Raw genomic sequence first — 17,292 nt, 5'->3', positions numbered from 1 at the left:
ACACCGATCTTCTCACCTAACCTGAATCCTCTATCTCTGCGCTTGGATAGTAACAACTTCGTGCTATGGAGGTCTCAAGTTCTTCATGCGGTTCGTGCTCATGGATTTGAAGAAATCCTACTCGGAACTGCTGTGATTCCTTCTCAGTTTGTTGAAACCAGCACAGATTCAAATCGCTCAGCTCCACAGCCAAATCCAGAGTTCCAAAACTGGCGTCGATACGATCAATTCCTGATGAGCTGGCTTCTCGCTTCGATTCATGAAACTCAGCTTGGACATGTGAGTCATTGTCAGACCTCTGCGGAGATCTGGAGTGTGATCGGAAGAATCAACTCAACTCAGTCCAAAGCTCGCCTTCTTCAATTGCGTCTTCAGCTACAGACAATGAAGAAAGGATCTGCTACGATTGACGAATACATTTTGAAGATGAAAAATGTTGTAGATGTTCACAACACGTCAGGATCAATCATTTCTGATGACGAACTCATACTCTACATCCTCGGAGGTGTTGGCCAAGAGTATGAGTCAGTGGTTGTGAATCTAACGTCCAGGCAAGGAGATCTGAATCATCAAGAGGTTCAGTACATGCTTCAGTCTCATGAAATGCGAATTGAAGCCAATAATGTCGCTCAAGGCCTAACGAGCAACATGACTGCAAACTATGCCTATGCTGGAACAAATCGAGGTCGTGGAGGTGCAAATCGAGGCTCAAATCGTGGTGGAGGAACAAATCGCGGAAGAGGCGGTAGAGGAGGTCGTGGATCTGGATCTAGTGGCAGAGGACGTCCTTACTGTCAACTATGTGGTCGTGTTGGCCACACAGCAGTAAAGTGCTGGCACAGATTTGATCAGAACTTCCATGGTGCAAGTGATGAACATAAGACTCAAGCTCATCAGAGTCAATTGCAGTCAGATAACCACCAGTCAAGCTTTGATCAGTCACAATCAAGCAATGACGAAGCGTGGTACAATCCTTTGTTGTCAATGGTGCCCACAAGAAGAGTAGTAGTGTCTATTTGTGTACATTTGATGTAATGTAGTCTCACGAAGACTCTTGCTTGTAATTGCTTATTCATTAATAAAAAGTTGAAACGTTCATTCAATCTTCCTTGTTTGAAGCTTTATGATAAAACCTTAGTCTTTTAGTCCATAAACAAACTTAACAACTTACGAAGAGACAAATGTAGATTTGCATGAACAAACTCTTCGTAGTTTGCTTAAAACGATATATTCGCAATCTTAGGGTCAAAGGACTATTGACCTCAGTATGATTGTTAGAAGAATCTATGATGTCTGGTTATGAGGCATTGAGAGTTGGGGACTCTATAGTTCTTCTAGGTATCTTCCGAAGGTACTGAATTGACCAGTGCACTTCTAGAGACAATATAAGAACAAACCATTTAACCTCTTATGTCTCGAAGTCACTATGTATGAATTGCATCATGCTTACCTTAATCCTGAAATGAGACATGCCATTTCACACCTTAGTATTCTCATTTGAGAAAGTCAAAGTTCGGACTCACTATGTGATTCCGAACAAGGCCTATTGGTGAAGTACTAAGTTGTGAGTCTGTCATGAGTAACTTTGTGAAGTTCTCATAGATATGGAATTCATGTACAAGATTGCTGAAATGCAATGTATGTCACCTCATGCTTTGTTCCTTGGAGTGTGAATAAATGAACTGGCCAGTGTCCAAATTGAGTCCTGACTCTTTTGGATGAAACAATGTGACTTGTTAGCTCCTCGTCAATACATTGTTTCTAACTTATTCACAAGCGACAAAGGAGTTGAGGAAATAACAGCTAGAAGGGTAAAATGGTAATTTAGTAAATCCCGACTAGCTGATGACATTCATGAAGGGTAAACATAGATAATATTCAGTGGATCCGCTCATTACAATTAGGTGAATTCTTGAGTAGAAAATAAATTCATTTGAACCGAGAGATTTTCAGTGTCAGCTCTTTAGTGGAGTCAGTTGGCATTAAGCTAAACTTGGAAAAGGTTTGTGAACTTTTGAGTCCAAGTGTTTAGCTAAAGCTTTGTTCATTTGGGTCCATGAGGTCACTGTCACGAATCACATCGATAGGAATAGTTAAACTGGAAGCTAAGTCAAAACAAGAACGAAAATAGTCAAAATGGTATTTTTGTCTTTTGAGACAAAGGATGAAATGAATGTCAATAAATTTTTTGACAAGTTCATTTGATGACTTAATGTCACTCGGCCATGACTTGATCATTGGGCCTTGTGAATTAATTTCATTTCATAAGAATTTTATTGAAAGTTCTAAATGGGCATTTTCTTATGTTGTCATGAACAAGTGAAGAAAATTCTAGAAGCCTTTTCTAGAAGATTATGGGCGCCTACCCTATAGAGAAATAGGAGAGTTTATTTTGTGCATAAATGTATTTAGATACTTGCCAAAAGAAAAAGAGGAAACAAATTTCCCACACATGCATGGGGAATTTCGGCCAAGTGAGAAAAGGGCAAGCCAAGGAACAAAAAAGGAAACAAATCCAAGCCTCTAGGAGGCAGCCTTGGGCGCCCAAGATAGAATGGGAAATAAAGGATTTTTGCTCATGAATATGTGATATTCTATAGAAGAGGAAACTACCTTATTGAAGGTAAAACCTCTCCTATAAATAGGAGCCCCATTCCTCACTTTTCCATCATCCAAAGTTTTAGAGATTGAGAGCTTCTCTCTCTAGACTTGGCCGCCCCTTCCTCTCTCTCTCTCTAGTTTATATTTTCGATTTTTCTTGTCTTGGCACCTAGGTCCTCACTCGACCTAGTGTTTAGCTCTGCGACTTCGAGACTCGTTCTTAAGTCGTAGTGTTTAAAAGTGCTCACTCAATGATTCCTTCTTTTCGAGTGATTTAGTGATAGAAACTTTCGTGGTTGCTCGAGGTACCGAGGAAAGAAAGAGAGACGTGCTGCGAGGGGAGACGAGCGTTGCAAACTTTCCACAAGCTTCTTCAAAGTTCAAGCTTCAAGAAAGGTTAGTAAACTTCTAGCTCATATTGGTTTTTAATTACATGTACTTGCACTTGTCTAGGTTAGTAAAAACTGTTTTACTTGTAAAAGAAATTTTTTAAAATTCCGCCGCTTACCGAAGCGTTAATTATTTTCTCAAACCCTAGATCGATTCCAACAAATGGTATCAGAGCTATGGTCAAAGATTAGCATGTACATGTTTTTAAAATTATGAGCTTGAAAATCGTTTTCGAAAGTTTACTAATTTTGTGACAAGTTAGAATTGTTATCTTAGATTTTTTTTTTAATTTATTGCTCATGTCTTTAAATTAAAAAGCATGTTGATTTTCTATGAGTTTGGGATGTTTTTAAAACACATTAGAATCAGTTCTAAAAGTTTTTAATTTTTTATATTGAAAAACGTGTTTTAAAGGTTTGAGAAATTTCGGTAAATTTTGTGACTAGTTACTTTGTCTTTCTAGTTTCTTTTATTTACCGTATTCGTTTTATGCTTGTTGTTATTTCTTTTATTCTATGTTATTACCCTGCTAATAAAACACAAATAAAAGCTTTAAACAACATCTTAAAACGTTCCGTTACACTTGATTCTTTTTCGCACCTAAATAGGACCAAGCTTTAATTTATTTCTTTTTCTTCGAGCTGGAGTAAACCCGCATTAAAAGTGGCATAACTCTCTGCTCAGAAATCGAAATTTAATGATCCTTGAATCAAATTAAAGCTCTGTCTGTCCTCTGTCCAATGCCACCGGTTTCGGCTCAAAAGGACATCGGAGCCGCCAGATATGGCGATTTTACTCCGAGGTGCGCGGCTGTCTGAAACTCCAGTTTTTTAGAAATCCGGATTTTCAAACCCCACTACCATGAGTTATAGAACTCTAATGAGAAAATTTTCTTGAGCAAAAATGTTTTTCATATGATTATAAACATGATGTGTAAGATTAAAATGTTTTGATTTTTGGAAGTTTAATTGAAATTGAATTTTTACAAAACTAGTTTGAATTTTGAAAAACCGTTTTCACTTTCAAACTTGAAAATATTTTGTCATCCAAATCAAATAAATTTTCAAAATGTTTTCAAAACTATATCTATATCACATATGTTCAAAATCTATATGCTCTTGAAAATTTGAGTGGGAGGTCTCCTTGTAGACAAGCCGAAAAATAAAAAGATGTGTAATCTCAAACTTTCAAGTGTTCGAGTGAGTTGAAGTTCACACTTCCCTCACGCACTTTCCCGAAATAGAAAATAGGAAAAGATCGAGTATGTACCTTGTGCCTTTATGCACTAATACTGCTCTGAACATGTCGATCTAGGATTCTCTTCTAGTTGTCCGCTCTGTCGCTCTCTAACTAGGAAATTTGTTTCCGAACTTATAAGAGTCGATGAACCATCTCCAAAAACTAAGTGGGAGGGTTATACTTGTTGTTTGTAACCCACGATCCCCAACACTAATGAAAAGTGCAAGTGTCGCCGGACTAAGAGTCACCCTCGTGGCCCTCTCTTAAATGAGAGTACTCAAGGGCGCTTTGCTCTGATCATTGCTCAATGAGCTACGTCCGAGAGTGATATGATGATGACAAGGCCTCCCCTTGGGGGATTGTTTTTCAAAGTTGACCTTTTGGACTAAGTGGTTGGTTGCACACTTAGACTCAATCCCTAGTAATCCTCCCTCGAGGTTCTGCGAAAGGATGTGAGTGATCAAACCAATTTACAAGGTGGCTAGTCAAAATTGATGTATTGACATCTTGGCTATGCATTAATGATGAGTCATTTACTTATGAAAGGAGACTCGTTGCGGCCTTCCCTCGAAGGAGTAAAGTGTCATTGCGTTCATAACACCTTTGGATTTTATAAAGTATTAAACAAACTTAAATCCTAAACCAAAGACTAATCATAAACTTGTTTCAACTTATATAGGCAATATGTCTCTCAACCATCTCTCTATCTTTCTTTCCTCGATCAAACTCGAAAACGAAAACTACGTAGATTTGAAACGTAACCTCGACATAATATCTTCCGTTAACAAGCACAAATGGGTACTCACCACCCCGTGTCCTCTTCTGACGAATGATGATTCAACTCAAGAGGACAATGACGCCTTAGCGGCCTGGCTTCGATCCGATGAGATTGTGAGGTGCTATATCTTGGCATCTATGAACAATATGCTGAAAGAGCAACATCGTGACATTGAGACTGTCGCTAACATGCTCTACAATCTCCTTGAGATGTTTGGAGGGCAAAGGCGTCAAATAAGGCTACAAGCAGTCCGACAGTTTATGAACTGTCATATGCAGGCTAGGACTCCTGTTGGAAACTTCATGATACTGATCATTAGTTTTCTGAATAAAATGGAAATCCTAGGATCTGAGATTGATGGGAAGAATATCATAGATATGATCTTAGAAACTCTCCCCGCATCTCTTGATACCTCCAAGATGAACTACTCCATAAACAAGCTAGAGTACACTGTTACCAAGCTTATGGAGGAACTTCACACTGCTTTAGGTCTCACTAAGAACAAGAGGAATCAAGGAGAGGCACATGCTACTGAGCAAAAAGCCTCCGCCTCTGGAACTGTGAAGAGACCTCACAAGGCCGATAAAAAGAACTGTCCTGCCAATCTCAAAGCAAAGGAACATAGTATTGTACTAGTTACCGAAGCATGCTTAGTAGCTGATAATGTATCAACGTGGATTCTTGACTCCGCTGCTACTAACCACATTTGTTGTTCCTTGAATGGTTTCAAGAAAACCAAAAGCTTAGAGGAAGGCGAGTTCTGTTTCAAATAGGGGTGATGAGAGCCTGGTGTCTGCAAAGGCTGTGGGATCCGTGACGCTGTCTTTTGAAGACCGCACTTTAAACTTGAATAATGTTTATTTTGTTCCTACCTTTGGGAAGAACTTAATATCCGTTCCTCGTCTTTTTTAGCAAGATTATTGTTTAAAGTTCATTAAGAATGGAATTCGTATTTCGTTTCCTGATAATTCTTTTGTCACTGATGCATGTATGAAGAATGCTCTTTTTTACATCTATCCCACTCAACCTTCTCTTTTAGACACCGAAATAGATAACGATCTAATTAGGGAGCCAAAGAGGATCAAACCTTTTGAATCCTCCGATCTAACAAAATCAACATACCTATGGCACTTAAGACTTGGTCATATCAGTCTAGATAGGATTAAGAGACTTGTGAGGGATGGTCCACTCCAAGCCTCTGCAATAGGTTCACTACCTACTTGTGAATCCTGCATAGAAGGAAAAATGACTAAGCGACCTTTCTCTGAGAAGGGTCGAAGAGCCACTGAGTTGCTGGAACTAATACATTCTGATGTATGTGGTCCGCTCAGCCAACAGGCACGTGGAGGATACGAATACTTCGTTACCTTCACTGATGATTACTCAAGATATGGGTTTGTCTATTTGCTTAAACACAAATCCGAGACCTTTAACGTATTTAAGGTCTTTAGGGCTTTAGTGGAAAAGCAAACTGGCAAAGTGATCAAAACCCTTCGATCTGATCGAGGTGGTGAGTATATGTCTGGAGAGTTCGATGACTTTCTTAAAGAAGAAGGTATCGCTTCTCAGATTACCGCACCTGGCACACCTCAACAAAACGGAGTGTCAGAGAGAAGAAACCGAACTCTTATGGAGATGGTTAGATCAATGATGAGTTACTCATCACTCCCGCTTTCCTTTTAGGGATATGCCCTTGAAACAGCCGCTTACATTCTGAACCAAGTTCCGTCTAAAACGGTTCCTCGTACTCCTTATGAACGATGGACTGGCCGTAAAGTGAATCTTGGCCGCATCCGAATTTGGGGTTGCCCTGCACACGTGCTGAGGCAAAAGACTAGCAAGTTGGCTAGTAGGTCAGAATTGTGCCTGATTGTAGGATATCCGAAGGAAACCAAAGGTTTTACTTTCTATAGTCCCGAGGACGATAAGACTTTCGTTAGCACGAATGCTCGTTTCCTTGAGGAGGACTTTATGAAGGATGCGAAACCTAGAAGCAAAATTGTGCTTGAAGAAAAGTTAGGTGAGGAAGCTTCTACCTCATCTGTAAGAACTGTTCTTACCCCAACTGAAACACAACCTAACTCATCAGAATCTCGTCAAGTAGTACTTCGACGTAGTGGGAGGGCTGTTCAACAGCCTGACAGGTACATGTCTTATGGAGACTCTCTTGTAGCCGTCTCCGACATGGATGACCCTGTTTCCTATAGCCAAGCGATGGCTTGTTCTGAATCAAACCTTTGGCTTGACGCCATGAAAGTTGAAATGCACTCGATGTATGTCAACAAAGTCTGGAAACTTGTAGACCTTCCTGAAGGGATTAAACCCGTAGGGTGTAAGTGGATATACAAGAAGAAAAGGGGTCCTGATGGGAACGTCGAGACGTTCAAAGCACGACTTGTGGCGAAGGGTTATACCCAACAAGAAGGGATTGACTATGAAGAAACCTTCTCACCAGTCGCGATGCTTAAATCCATCCGCATACTCCTATCCATAGCTGCAGCTCTCGACTATGAGATCTGGCAAATGGATGTCAAGACAGCCTTTCTGAATGGCAATCTTGACGAGCGCATTTACATGGCTCAACCAGACGGTTTCGTGGATAAAGGTCAAGAGACCAAGGTTTGTGAGTTGCTTAAATCCATTTATGGACTAAAGCAAGCATCTAGGTCATGGAATATTAGATTCGATGAAACTGTAAAGAGCTTTGGCTTTGAACAGTCAATAGATGAGCCTTGTGTTTACAAGTTAATACACGAAGGTAAAGTTCTGTTTCTGGTACTGTATGTCGATGATATACTACTCATTGGTAATGACGTGGGTAAGTTATCTGAGGTTAAGGTCTGGCTAGCAAAGCAATTCGATATGAAGGATCTAGGAGAAGCCGCGTACATTCTGGGGATCCAAATCTTTCGAGATAGGAAAAACCGGACCCTGTCGCTCTCTCAAGCATCTTATATTGATAAGGTGATGGATCGCTTCTCGATGCAAGACTGCAAGAGGGGTCAAACACCCTTTAGGCATGGAGTTTCACTCTCTAAAGACCAGTCTCCCAAGACTGCACAAGAGATTGAAGACATGAGGAAGATTCCTTACGCCTCTGCCGTAGGAAGCCTCATGTATGCTATGCTTTGCACTAGACCTGATATATGTTTCGCCGTTGGCGTAGTTAGCCGTTTCAATCCAACCCTGGACCCGAACACTGGATTGCTGTTAAGCATGTTCTTAAGTATCTTCGAAGAACTAGGAACTTGATGCTTACATACTCAGGTACTGACCTGACTATGACGGGATATACCGACTCCGATTTTCAAGAGGATAAGGATTCCAGGAAATCCACTTCGGGATCTGTGTTCATCCTTAATGGTGGAGCTGTTGTGTGGAGAAGTATTAAGCAATCTTGCATTGCTGACTCCACAATGGAAGCAGAATATGTGGCTGCTTGTGAAGCATCCAAAGAGGCTGTATGGCTTAGAAAATTCCTTAAGTATTTGGAAGTTGTTCCAAACGTCGACGAGCCCATGACCCTTTATTGTGATAATAGTGGGGCTGTCGCTAACTCAAAGGAACCTAGAAGCCACAAGCGCTCTAAGCATATTGAGAGGAAATACCATTTGATTCGAGAGATCGCGCAACGCGGAGACGTGGAGGTGAAGTAGATCTCTGGCAGATCCATTCACCAAGGCCCTAGCGAACATGGTCTTCGACCAACATCGAGAGGGATTAGGCATAAAGGACTACTCACATCTTCTTTGAGTCAAGTGGGAGTTTGTTGTCAATGGTGCCCACAAGAAGAGTAGTAGTGTCTATTTGTGTACATTTGATGTAATGTAGTCTCACGAAGACTCTTGCTTGTAATTGCTTATTCATTAATAAAAAGTTGAAACGTTCATTCAATCTTCCTTGTTTGAAGCTGTATGATAAAACCTTAGTCTTTTAGTCCATAAACAAACTTAACAACTTACGAAGAGACAAATGTAGATTTGCATGAACAAACTCTTCGTAGTTTGCTTAAAACGATATATTCGCAATCTTAGGGTCAAAGGACTATTGACCTCAGTATGATTGTTAGAAGAATCTATGATGTCTGGTTATGAGGCATTGAGAGTTGGGGACTCTATAGTTCTTCTAGGTATCTTCCGAAGGTACTGAATTGACCAGTGCACTTCTAGAGACAATATAAGAACAAACCATTTAACCTCTTATGTCTCGAAGTCACTATGTATGAATTGCATCATGCTTACCTTAATCCTGAAATGAGACATGCCATTTCACACCTTAGTATTCTCATTTGAGAAAGTCAAAGTTCGGACTCACTATGTGATTCCGAACAAGGCCTATTGGTGAAGTACTAAGTTGTGAGTCTGTCATGAGTAACTTTGTGAAGTTCTCATAGATATGGAATTCATGTACAAGATTGCTGAAATGCAATGTATGTCACCTCATGCTTTGTTCCTTGGAGTGTGAATAAATGAACTGGCCAGTGTCCAAATTGAGTCCTGACTCTTTTGGATGAAACAATGTGACTTGTTAGCTCCTCGTCAATACATTGTTTCTAACTTATTCACAAGCGACAAAGGAGTTGAGGAAATAACAGCTAGAAGGGTAAAATGGTAATTTAGTAAATCCCGACTAGCTGATGACATTCATGAAGGGTAAACATAGATAATATTCAGTGGATCCGCTCATTACAATTAGGTGAATTCTTGAGTAGAAAATAAATTCATTTGAACCGAGAGATTTTCAGTGTCAGCTCTTTAGTGGAGTCAGTTGGCATTAAGCTAAACTTGGAAAAGGTTTGTGAACTTTTGAGTCCAAGTGTTTAGCTAAAGCTTTGTTCATTTGGGTCCATGAGGTCACTGTCACGAATCACATCGATAGGAATAGTTAAACTGGAAGCTAAGTCAAAACAAGAACGAAAATAGTCAAAATGGTATTTTTGTCTTTTGAGACAAAGGATGAAATGAATGTCAATAAATTTTTTGACAAGTTCATTTGATGACTTAATGTCACTCGGCCATGACTTGATCATTGGGCCTTGTGAATTAATTTCATTTCATAAGAATTTTATTGAAAGTTCTAAATGGGCATTTTCTTATGTTGTCATGAACAAGTGAAGAAAATTCTAGAAGCCTTTTCTAGAAGATTATGGGCGCCTACCCTATAGAGAAATAGGAGAGTTTATTTTGTGCATAAATGTATTTAGATACTTGCCAAAAGAAAAAGAGGAAACAAATTTCCCACACATGCATGGGGAATTTCGGCCAAGTGAGAAAAGGGCAAGCCAAGGAACAAAAAAGGAAACAAATCCAAGCCTCTAGGAGGCAGCCTTGGGCGCCCAAGATAGAATGGGAAATAAAGGATTTTTGCTCATGAATATGTGATATTCTATAGAAGAGGAAACTACCTTATTGAAGGTAAAACCTCTCCTATAAATAGGAGCCCCATTCCTCACTTTTCCATCATCCAAAGTTTTAGAGATTGAGAGCTTCTCTCTCTAGACTTGGCCGCCCCTTCCTCTCTCTCTCTCTAGTTTATATTTTCGATTTTTCTTGTCTTGGCACCTAGGTCCTCACTCGACCTAGTGTTTAGCTCTGCGACTTCGAGACTCGTTCTTAAGTCGTAGTGTTTAAAAGTGCCCACTCACTGATTCCTTCTTTTCGAGTGATTTAGTGATAGAAACTTTCGTGGTTGCTCGAGGTACCGAGGAAAGAAAGAGAGACGTGCTGCGAGGGGAGACGAGCGTTGCAAACTTTCCACAAGCTTCTTCAAAGTTCAAGCTTCAAGAGAGGTTAGTAAACTTCTAGCTCATATTGGTTTTTAATTACATGTACTTGCACTTGTCTAGGTTAGTAAAAACTGTTTTACTTGTAAAAGAAAATTTTTAAAATTCCGCCGCTTACCGAAGCGTTAATTATTTTCTCAAACCCTAGATCGATTCCAACATCCTTGCACACATGATCTACACTCGAACAATTCAGTCCAGCCACAAGCACACACAGCTAGCTCTTCATCGGCTTCATGCTACCTTCCTGGCAAACCTAAACTAGCATGGTACTTAGACAGCGGAGCTACAAATCATGTCACTGCTTAGCTTGACAACCTCTCAGTTCAGTCCGACTACAGAGGAAATGGAAAGCTGGCTGTAGGTAATGGCTCTCTACTTGACATTTCTCATATTGGTGACTCATTATTGCATTTTCCTGCCACACAATCAAACCTCAAACTCAAAAACATTCTTCATGTCCCTGACATTTCCAAAAATCTGCTTAGCATATCCAAGTTCACTTGTGATAACCGTGTCGTTATTGAATTCAATAGTGAATCGTGTCTAATCAAGGATGAACGCAATGGACGTGTCTTAGCAAGAGGATATCTGAGGAATGGTCTCTATCAATTGTGTCTGTCTCCTAGTAAAGCTGTGCAAGCCAAAACAAGTGTCAAAGCTCAGAAAGTCTGCAATCTTAGTAGTCAACATAAGTTTAGAAGTTCTTCTGCTCAATGTAAAAACCACTGTACTTAGTCAGTTTCAAACCTATCCACAAACTCTGTTTCTGTGTGTAAGAATAAGACTGGATTAAGCTCATCTGATGTAATTCTTTGGCATAGAAGGCTTGGCCACCATTCTAGTTCTGTCCTAAAGCTTGTAATGCCTTTCAGTCATAATGAAATTGCAAAGTTACCTCTATGCTCAGCTTGTGTTAGAGGAAAATTACATCAAAAACCGTTTCCAAAGTCCATGTCTAAGTCATCTGCTCCTTTTGAGATTGTGCACTCTGATCTTTGGGGACCTTCACCAAAAGTATCTTGTGATGGCTATAGATACTATGTTGTGTTTGTGGATGACTTTACCAGGTTCACTTGGCTTTTTCCCTTGAAATTAAAATCTGAAACCACACAGATCTTTCAACACTTCAATACATTCATAGAAAGACAATTTACACACAAAATCAAGGTTCTTCACACAGATTGGGGTGGTGAATATCGTCCTCTAAAGCCTATTCTAGACAGCCTTGGCATAAAACACATTCTGTCATGTCCTCACATCCATCAACAAAATGGAATTTCTGAACGAAAACACCAACATGTGGTTGAAACAGGTCTGTCATTACTTGATCAGTCAAAACTTCCATTTCATTTTTGGTGGGATTCGTTTAGTACTGCTGTCTCCTTGATCAACATCCTGCCCACTCATGTCCTTCACAACAAGTCACCCTTTCAAATGCTATATAACAAACAGCCAGATATGTCTAGTGTCAAAACCTTTGGTTGTGCCTATTATCCTTTTCTCAGACCATACAATCCTCACAAATTTGATTATCATTCTTCTAAATGTGTGTATCTAGGTCCGAGTCCTCTTCACAAGGGTTATAGGTGTCTACATCCAACTGGTCGTCTTTATGTTGTGCGTGATGTCATTTTTGATGAGTCTGAATTCCCATATGATACCTTGTTCTCTAAGTCAAGTGCTCCTGTTTCTTTCACAGTGCCTCAGTCAAATTGGGTCATTCCAACACCTCTGTCCATTAAGTCTCCACTAAGTGCTCCAACTCAGTCCTCTAGTACTTCTCAAAGCACATCACCAAGCCTGTCTCGTACACCTACTCCTATCTACACCTATCCAACTCAGCCTAGTTCCCACACACCTGACTGTCAATTCTCTCATAGTCAATTGCAGCAGCCAATTCTTCCTACACCTGTCAGTCCACCAACCCAACCCATTCAGTCAGCTCACCAAATGATTACCAGATCAAAACATGGAATTTTCAAGCCAAAATTATTCCTTGCTGACTATTTAACACCAGACACACCACTTGAGCCACAAACAACCACTGAAGCCCTAACCATCCCTGAGTGGAAAAAGGCAATGCAATATGAGTTTGAGGCCCTTCTCAAGAATGACACTTGGGAACCGGTGCCTCTAGAACCAGATATGAATGTCATAACCACAAAGTGGGTGTTCAGAAACAAGTTCAAGGCAGCTGGAGCTCTTGATAAACACAAGGCACACCTGGTTGCTCGTGGTTTTCAACAAACAGCTGGCATTGACTACTTTGACACCTTCAGTCCAATGGCTAAGCACTCTACAATTAGGGTTGTGTTTACCCTTGCCACGGTTTTTGGCTGGAGCATTCAACAAGTGGACATTAACAATGCCTTCCTGAATGGTGTTCTTCATGAAAAAGTATTCACTGAGCAGCCACAAGGGTTTGTCAACGCTGCCTTTCCCAACCATGTTTGTCGTCTCAAGAAGGCTCTTTATGGCTTGAAACAGGCTCCAAGAGCCTGGTTTGACCAACTCAGTTCAGCTCTCACCGGGTTTGGTTTTGCCTCTTCTGCCTCTGACAAGTCACTCTTCTTCAAGGGCACTGGTTGTGATATCATCCTGATTCTTGTCTATGTTGACGACATCCTGATCACAGGGGGTGATAGTGCAGCGATCAGGACGCTTGTCAACTCATTGAACAGCCAATTTGCTCTTAAGGATCTAGGTCCGGTGAATTTCTTTCTTGGATTTGAAGCAACCAAAAGAGAGGATGGCTATCACCTGACACAACACAAGTACACAGTTGATCTCCTCACCAAGACAAATATGCTAAATGCAAACTCAAGTCCCTCTCCAATGTGTCAAAACAAGAACTTGACAAAGGAGAGTGGAGTGGCTTTTGAAAATCCTCAGTTGTACAGGTCCACTGTGGGAGCTCTGCAGTATCTCACACTAACCAGGCCAGACATAGCCTTTCCAGTAAACAAATTGAGCCAATTTATGCAAGCTCCGACGAATGAACACTGGTGTGCCTGCAAGAGATTGTTGAGATACTTGAAGGGAACTCTTGATCGTGGCATTCAGTTCAGTCGTGAGAGTGCAATGGACTTGGTCTGTTTTTCAGATGCAGATTATGCTGGTTCTGTGGATGACAGACGCTCAACAACTGGGTACTGCGTGTTCTTAGCATGATGCTTGATAAATTGGTGTTCAAAGAAACAAAAGGTGGTGTCCAGATCTAGCTGTGAAGCTGAGTACAGAGCTGTGGCAGAAGCAGTGTCTGAGTTAACATGGCTGAAACATTTGCTCAAAGAACTGAGGATTGAAGTTAATGGCCAGGCCATTCTCTGGTGTGACAATGTGGGAGCTGCTCAACTAGCAACAAACCCTGTTCATCATGCCAGGACTAAGCATGTTGAAGTAGACGTGCATTTTGTCCGAGAGAAAGTCATGGCTAAAGAAGTTGAAATCAGATATGTTCCATCAGCTCAACAAACAGCAGACATATTTACAAAAGCGCTTCCTGTTCCACGATTCCAAGAACTGTGTGACAAGCTTACCTCCATCTGATGTGAGGCCAAGCTTGATGGGGTGTGTTTGTAATGAATTAGTATTGCTTACGTGTAAATACTGTTGCTGACGTGTATGTAGTATAAAACCAAAATACTCTGTTATGGTCAAATAATGAGAATCACAATAACATTCTCTAAAGATATTATTCTCTCGTCTTCTCTCTCTCTCTCTTCTCTTTCAATGCCAACATTTAATATATTTATAAGAAAATGTACGTGTATGAATATAGATGATACATGATGGAAAAAAGCAGACCTGATTTAATACAATCTCACAAAAACAACACCATATCGAGTATAGCTTCATAAGCATTATTAACTATCAGTCACATTACTGAACGAAACAAGATTATTGCAAACAAGACACCCATTAACTTATGAGAAGAAATCTTCAGGATTTCTCTCATGACCGGTAATTAATCCTGAAAAAATGATTTGAGATTATAAGGCTTGGTGAGAAGAGAATCTCCACTCCATATAAGCTCAGCAAGTTGTTTGTAGGCCTTTTGAGATGGATGAAATGCGTCAAAGAAGAAGTAGTCTCTAGCATCCTCGCAAACCTCAAACTCTTTAACTCCTCTCTTCCCTCCGCAGCTAAAAATCCCTCTAAACGGTCCGCTTCCACAACACGCCATATCCGTGCCTTTGAAGCCTAAATTCAAACAAATTACAAGATACAAAAAATATATAACCATCATATCAAGAGTAGATGATCATCAACAATTGCCGGCTATTACAAGGCCGGACTAAGGGGCATGGCAATCTAGGCCATCGCCTAGGACTCCCAAACCCAAAGGACTTCAGTTTTCAAAATTCAAAATTATATAGTTAATCATAAGGTTACCATATTTTGATGGGTTCTCTAGTCTCTGGTTCATTGAAGTGTACGTATCATGAAGCGAATAGTTGAAGCCTGGGAGGTGAGATTTAGTCGATTCTAGGACTTTGGGAAGTTGTTCGTTGTGCATCTTTGCGAGTTGATTAGCTTCTTCGAAGCAAGCTCCGGTGTTTCCTGGTACAAATAATTTTGACCCAGGAGCACAGCCTAATGACACCATTGTTAAGAACCCAAATTTCCTCGCCCCGATCTCGTACATTCCCTATAACCAAATCGATCAAAGCACCATGTAATTATCCATTTGAAGGTTTGAGACTCTAATATTAATAGAACAAGTGACACTATAGTAGTTACATGGATAACTTGGGTCATATTGCCAAGAACCATGCTAATATATTCTTGTTTAGTGTATTGGTCGTAGAAGCTGGAATTGGCGGTGAAAGGGCTGATATAATCGTTGCCTCCGATGCTCAATAAGTAGACGGCCGAGGAGATCAAAGCCTTTGATTTCTCAGCGCCGAGTTCGCTATTTAATTGCTTCTCCACTTTCTTGAAATACTTTAGCTGAGTTTTAAGGTCTACCACCTAATTGAAAGAACCAAAAATGAAAATAGAAAACACACTAGATTATAAATCAAACAAATGAAGTAGCAATAGCTATAAATAAAAATAAATAACAACATTACAAATTTTCACAAAATTTGTCACTTACAAATCCTTGATTAGTTACACTGAGAGCGCCGGCCCCAGCGGAGGCAAAGTTCACACCGCATGCATAGTCGTGGACCCCGGGATTTAAATACGCGGGAATTAACGGTAAGTTTGCATACTGACCTGCAGTTTTAATAATAATAATAAATAATATAAATGAAAAAAAACAACCATAAATAACCCCACCCTTTAATCATAATAACAAAATATTGCTGTAAATTCATAGAACTCATTGATGAAGCCAATGTGATCCGGTACTTCCTCCTCATTTTGATATTATTTGAAATTTTATGAAAACGGAAAAAATATCTAATAGTTTTTCAAAATTTCAAAAAAAATGTTTTACTCATATTTTGGACGATGTTTTCTTTTATAATTTATTTTAAAAGTTTTTTAATGTTTACATTTATTGAAGTTGTTTACAATTAACGAAATTGTTTACACACAAATTTGAATACCTAAAATGTAAATATTTCAATAAGTAATCATTAGAATAACAATAAGTTTTTAAAATTTAAACAAATTCCATAAATATGACATTTGAATAATTAAAAACAACACATGTGAAAATATAAACAGTTTTGATAAATGTAAAAACTTTTAAAATGCACCTATATATTTTGAAAAAAATAAATAAAAGATACAAACATTTTTACTAAATTTATTCATAAATTAAAGCTATAAATGATCAATTTAAATAAATGCAAAACACAATGATTAAAAAAAATAAGTCATTAAAAGAAATTAACAAAAAATCCAAATAAAAATACTAGAAAAGAGGAAAAGTACAGATTTAAAAATGAGTATCTATACTCTAAGAATTAAACTATTTAAGTTGGTATTTTTATAAATAAAATTAAAAGATCCCCAATAAAATGTATCATCGCCCCATATTCTAAGAAATGACTACCAGAAGAAATTACCACATAAACGACGTCTGTACACGTTTCTGTGCGTGTCAAGAAACCAAAATTTATATGGCAAAAAATATACACTAAAGAAAAAGGTATGTATAGATAGAGGGAATGTTACTGATGAAGTCGGGAACGAGACGGCCATCCGAGAATCTTCCGGTCGGGACTTTGAAGTAGGACTCGCCATAGGGCGGGAAATTTGCCTGAAAAGCAGGAAGGGTTTTGATGTAGTTGTTGTTCCCCGGATCGTACAGCGAGTCTCCAAACACGAACATCGCCACGTGTCCTTCAGGCTGCTGATTTGCCAGCGTGGCATCGACGACGATGACTAGGCATATCACGGCCACGAAGTAGCGGATCAGTAATCTACTTCCCATGTCGATATTTGTGTGTGTATTACCGCCAAACTATAATTAACGCTCTTTTTTTTTACTATGTGAGCTTTGGTGCGTTAAAAGGGTATATATATATATGGATAAACACAC

General features: G+C 39.5%; 1 protein-coding gene across 1 annotated transcript; it reads right to left on the bottom strand.

The window, feature by feature from the left end:
- Window positions 1-14,515: 14,515 nt before the first annotated feature.
- On the bottom strand, window positions 14,516-17,292 carry LOC149385592 (GDSL esterase/lipase 2-like). The gene is made up of 5 exons (XM_089625952.1): window positions 16,926-17,292; window positions 15,895-16,016; window positions 15,537-15,767; window positions 15,189-15,444; window positions 14,516-14,996 (listed from the first exon to the last, which is right to left on the bottom strand). Exons 1-5 carry the CDS (start codon window positions 17,182-17,184, stop codon window positions 14,761-14,763), a joined length of 1,104 nt encoding a protein of 367 aa, XP_089482078.1. The 5' UTR covers window positions 17,185-17,292; the 3' UTR covers window positions 14,516-14,760.

The sequence above is a fragment of the Urtica dioica genome, chromosome 9 (assembly GCF_054948205.1).
Source record: "Urtica dioica subsp. dioica isolate 48M chromosome 9, U.dioica_male_clone48M_v1_H2, whole genome shotgun sequence".
In the NCBI taxonomy this organism is placed as follows: domain Eukaryota; kingdom Viridiplantae; phylum Streptophyta; class Magnoliopsida; order Rosales; family Urticaceae; genus Urtica; species Urtica dioica.
Note: the sequence above shows the minus strand (reverse complement) of the source record. Positions and strands in the feature narration are given on the sequence as shown.

Coding starts and splice junctions, on each gene's coding strand:
- LOC149385592 (XM_089625952.1), bottom strand. CDS start 17,184: ATGGGAAGTAGATTACTGATCCGCTACTTCGTGGCCGTGATATGCCTA. Junction 15,768..15,894: donor GTGTAACTAATCAAGGATTT/GTAAGTGACAAA, acceptor TCTTTCAATTAG/GTGGTAGACCTTAAAACTCA. Junction 15,445..15,536: donor ATATGACCCAAGTTATCCAT/GTAACTACTATA, acceptor ATTTGGTTATAG/GGAATGTACGAGATCGGGGC.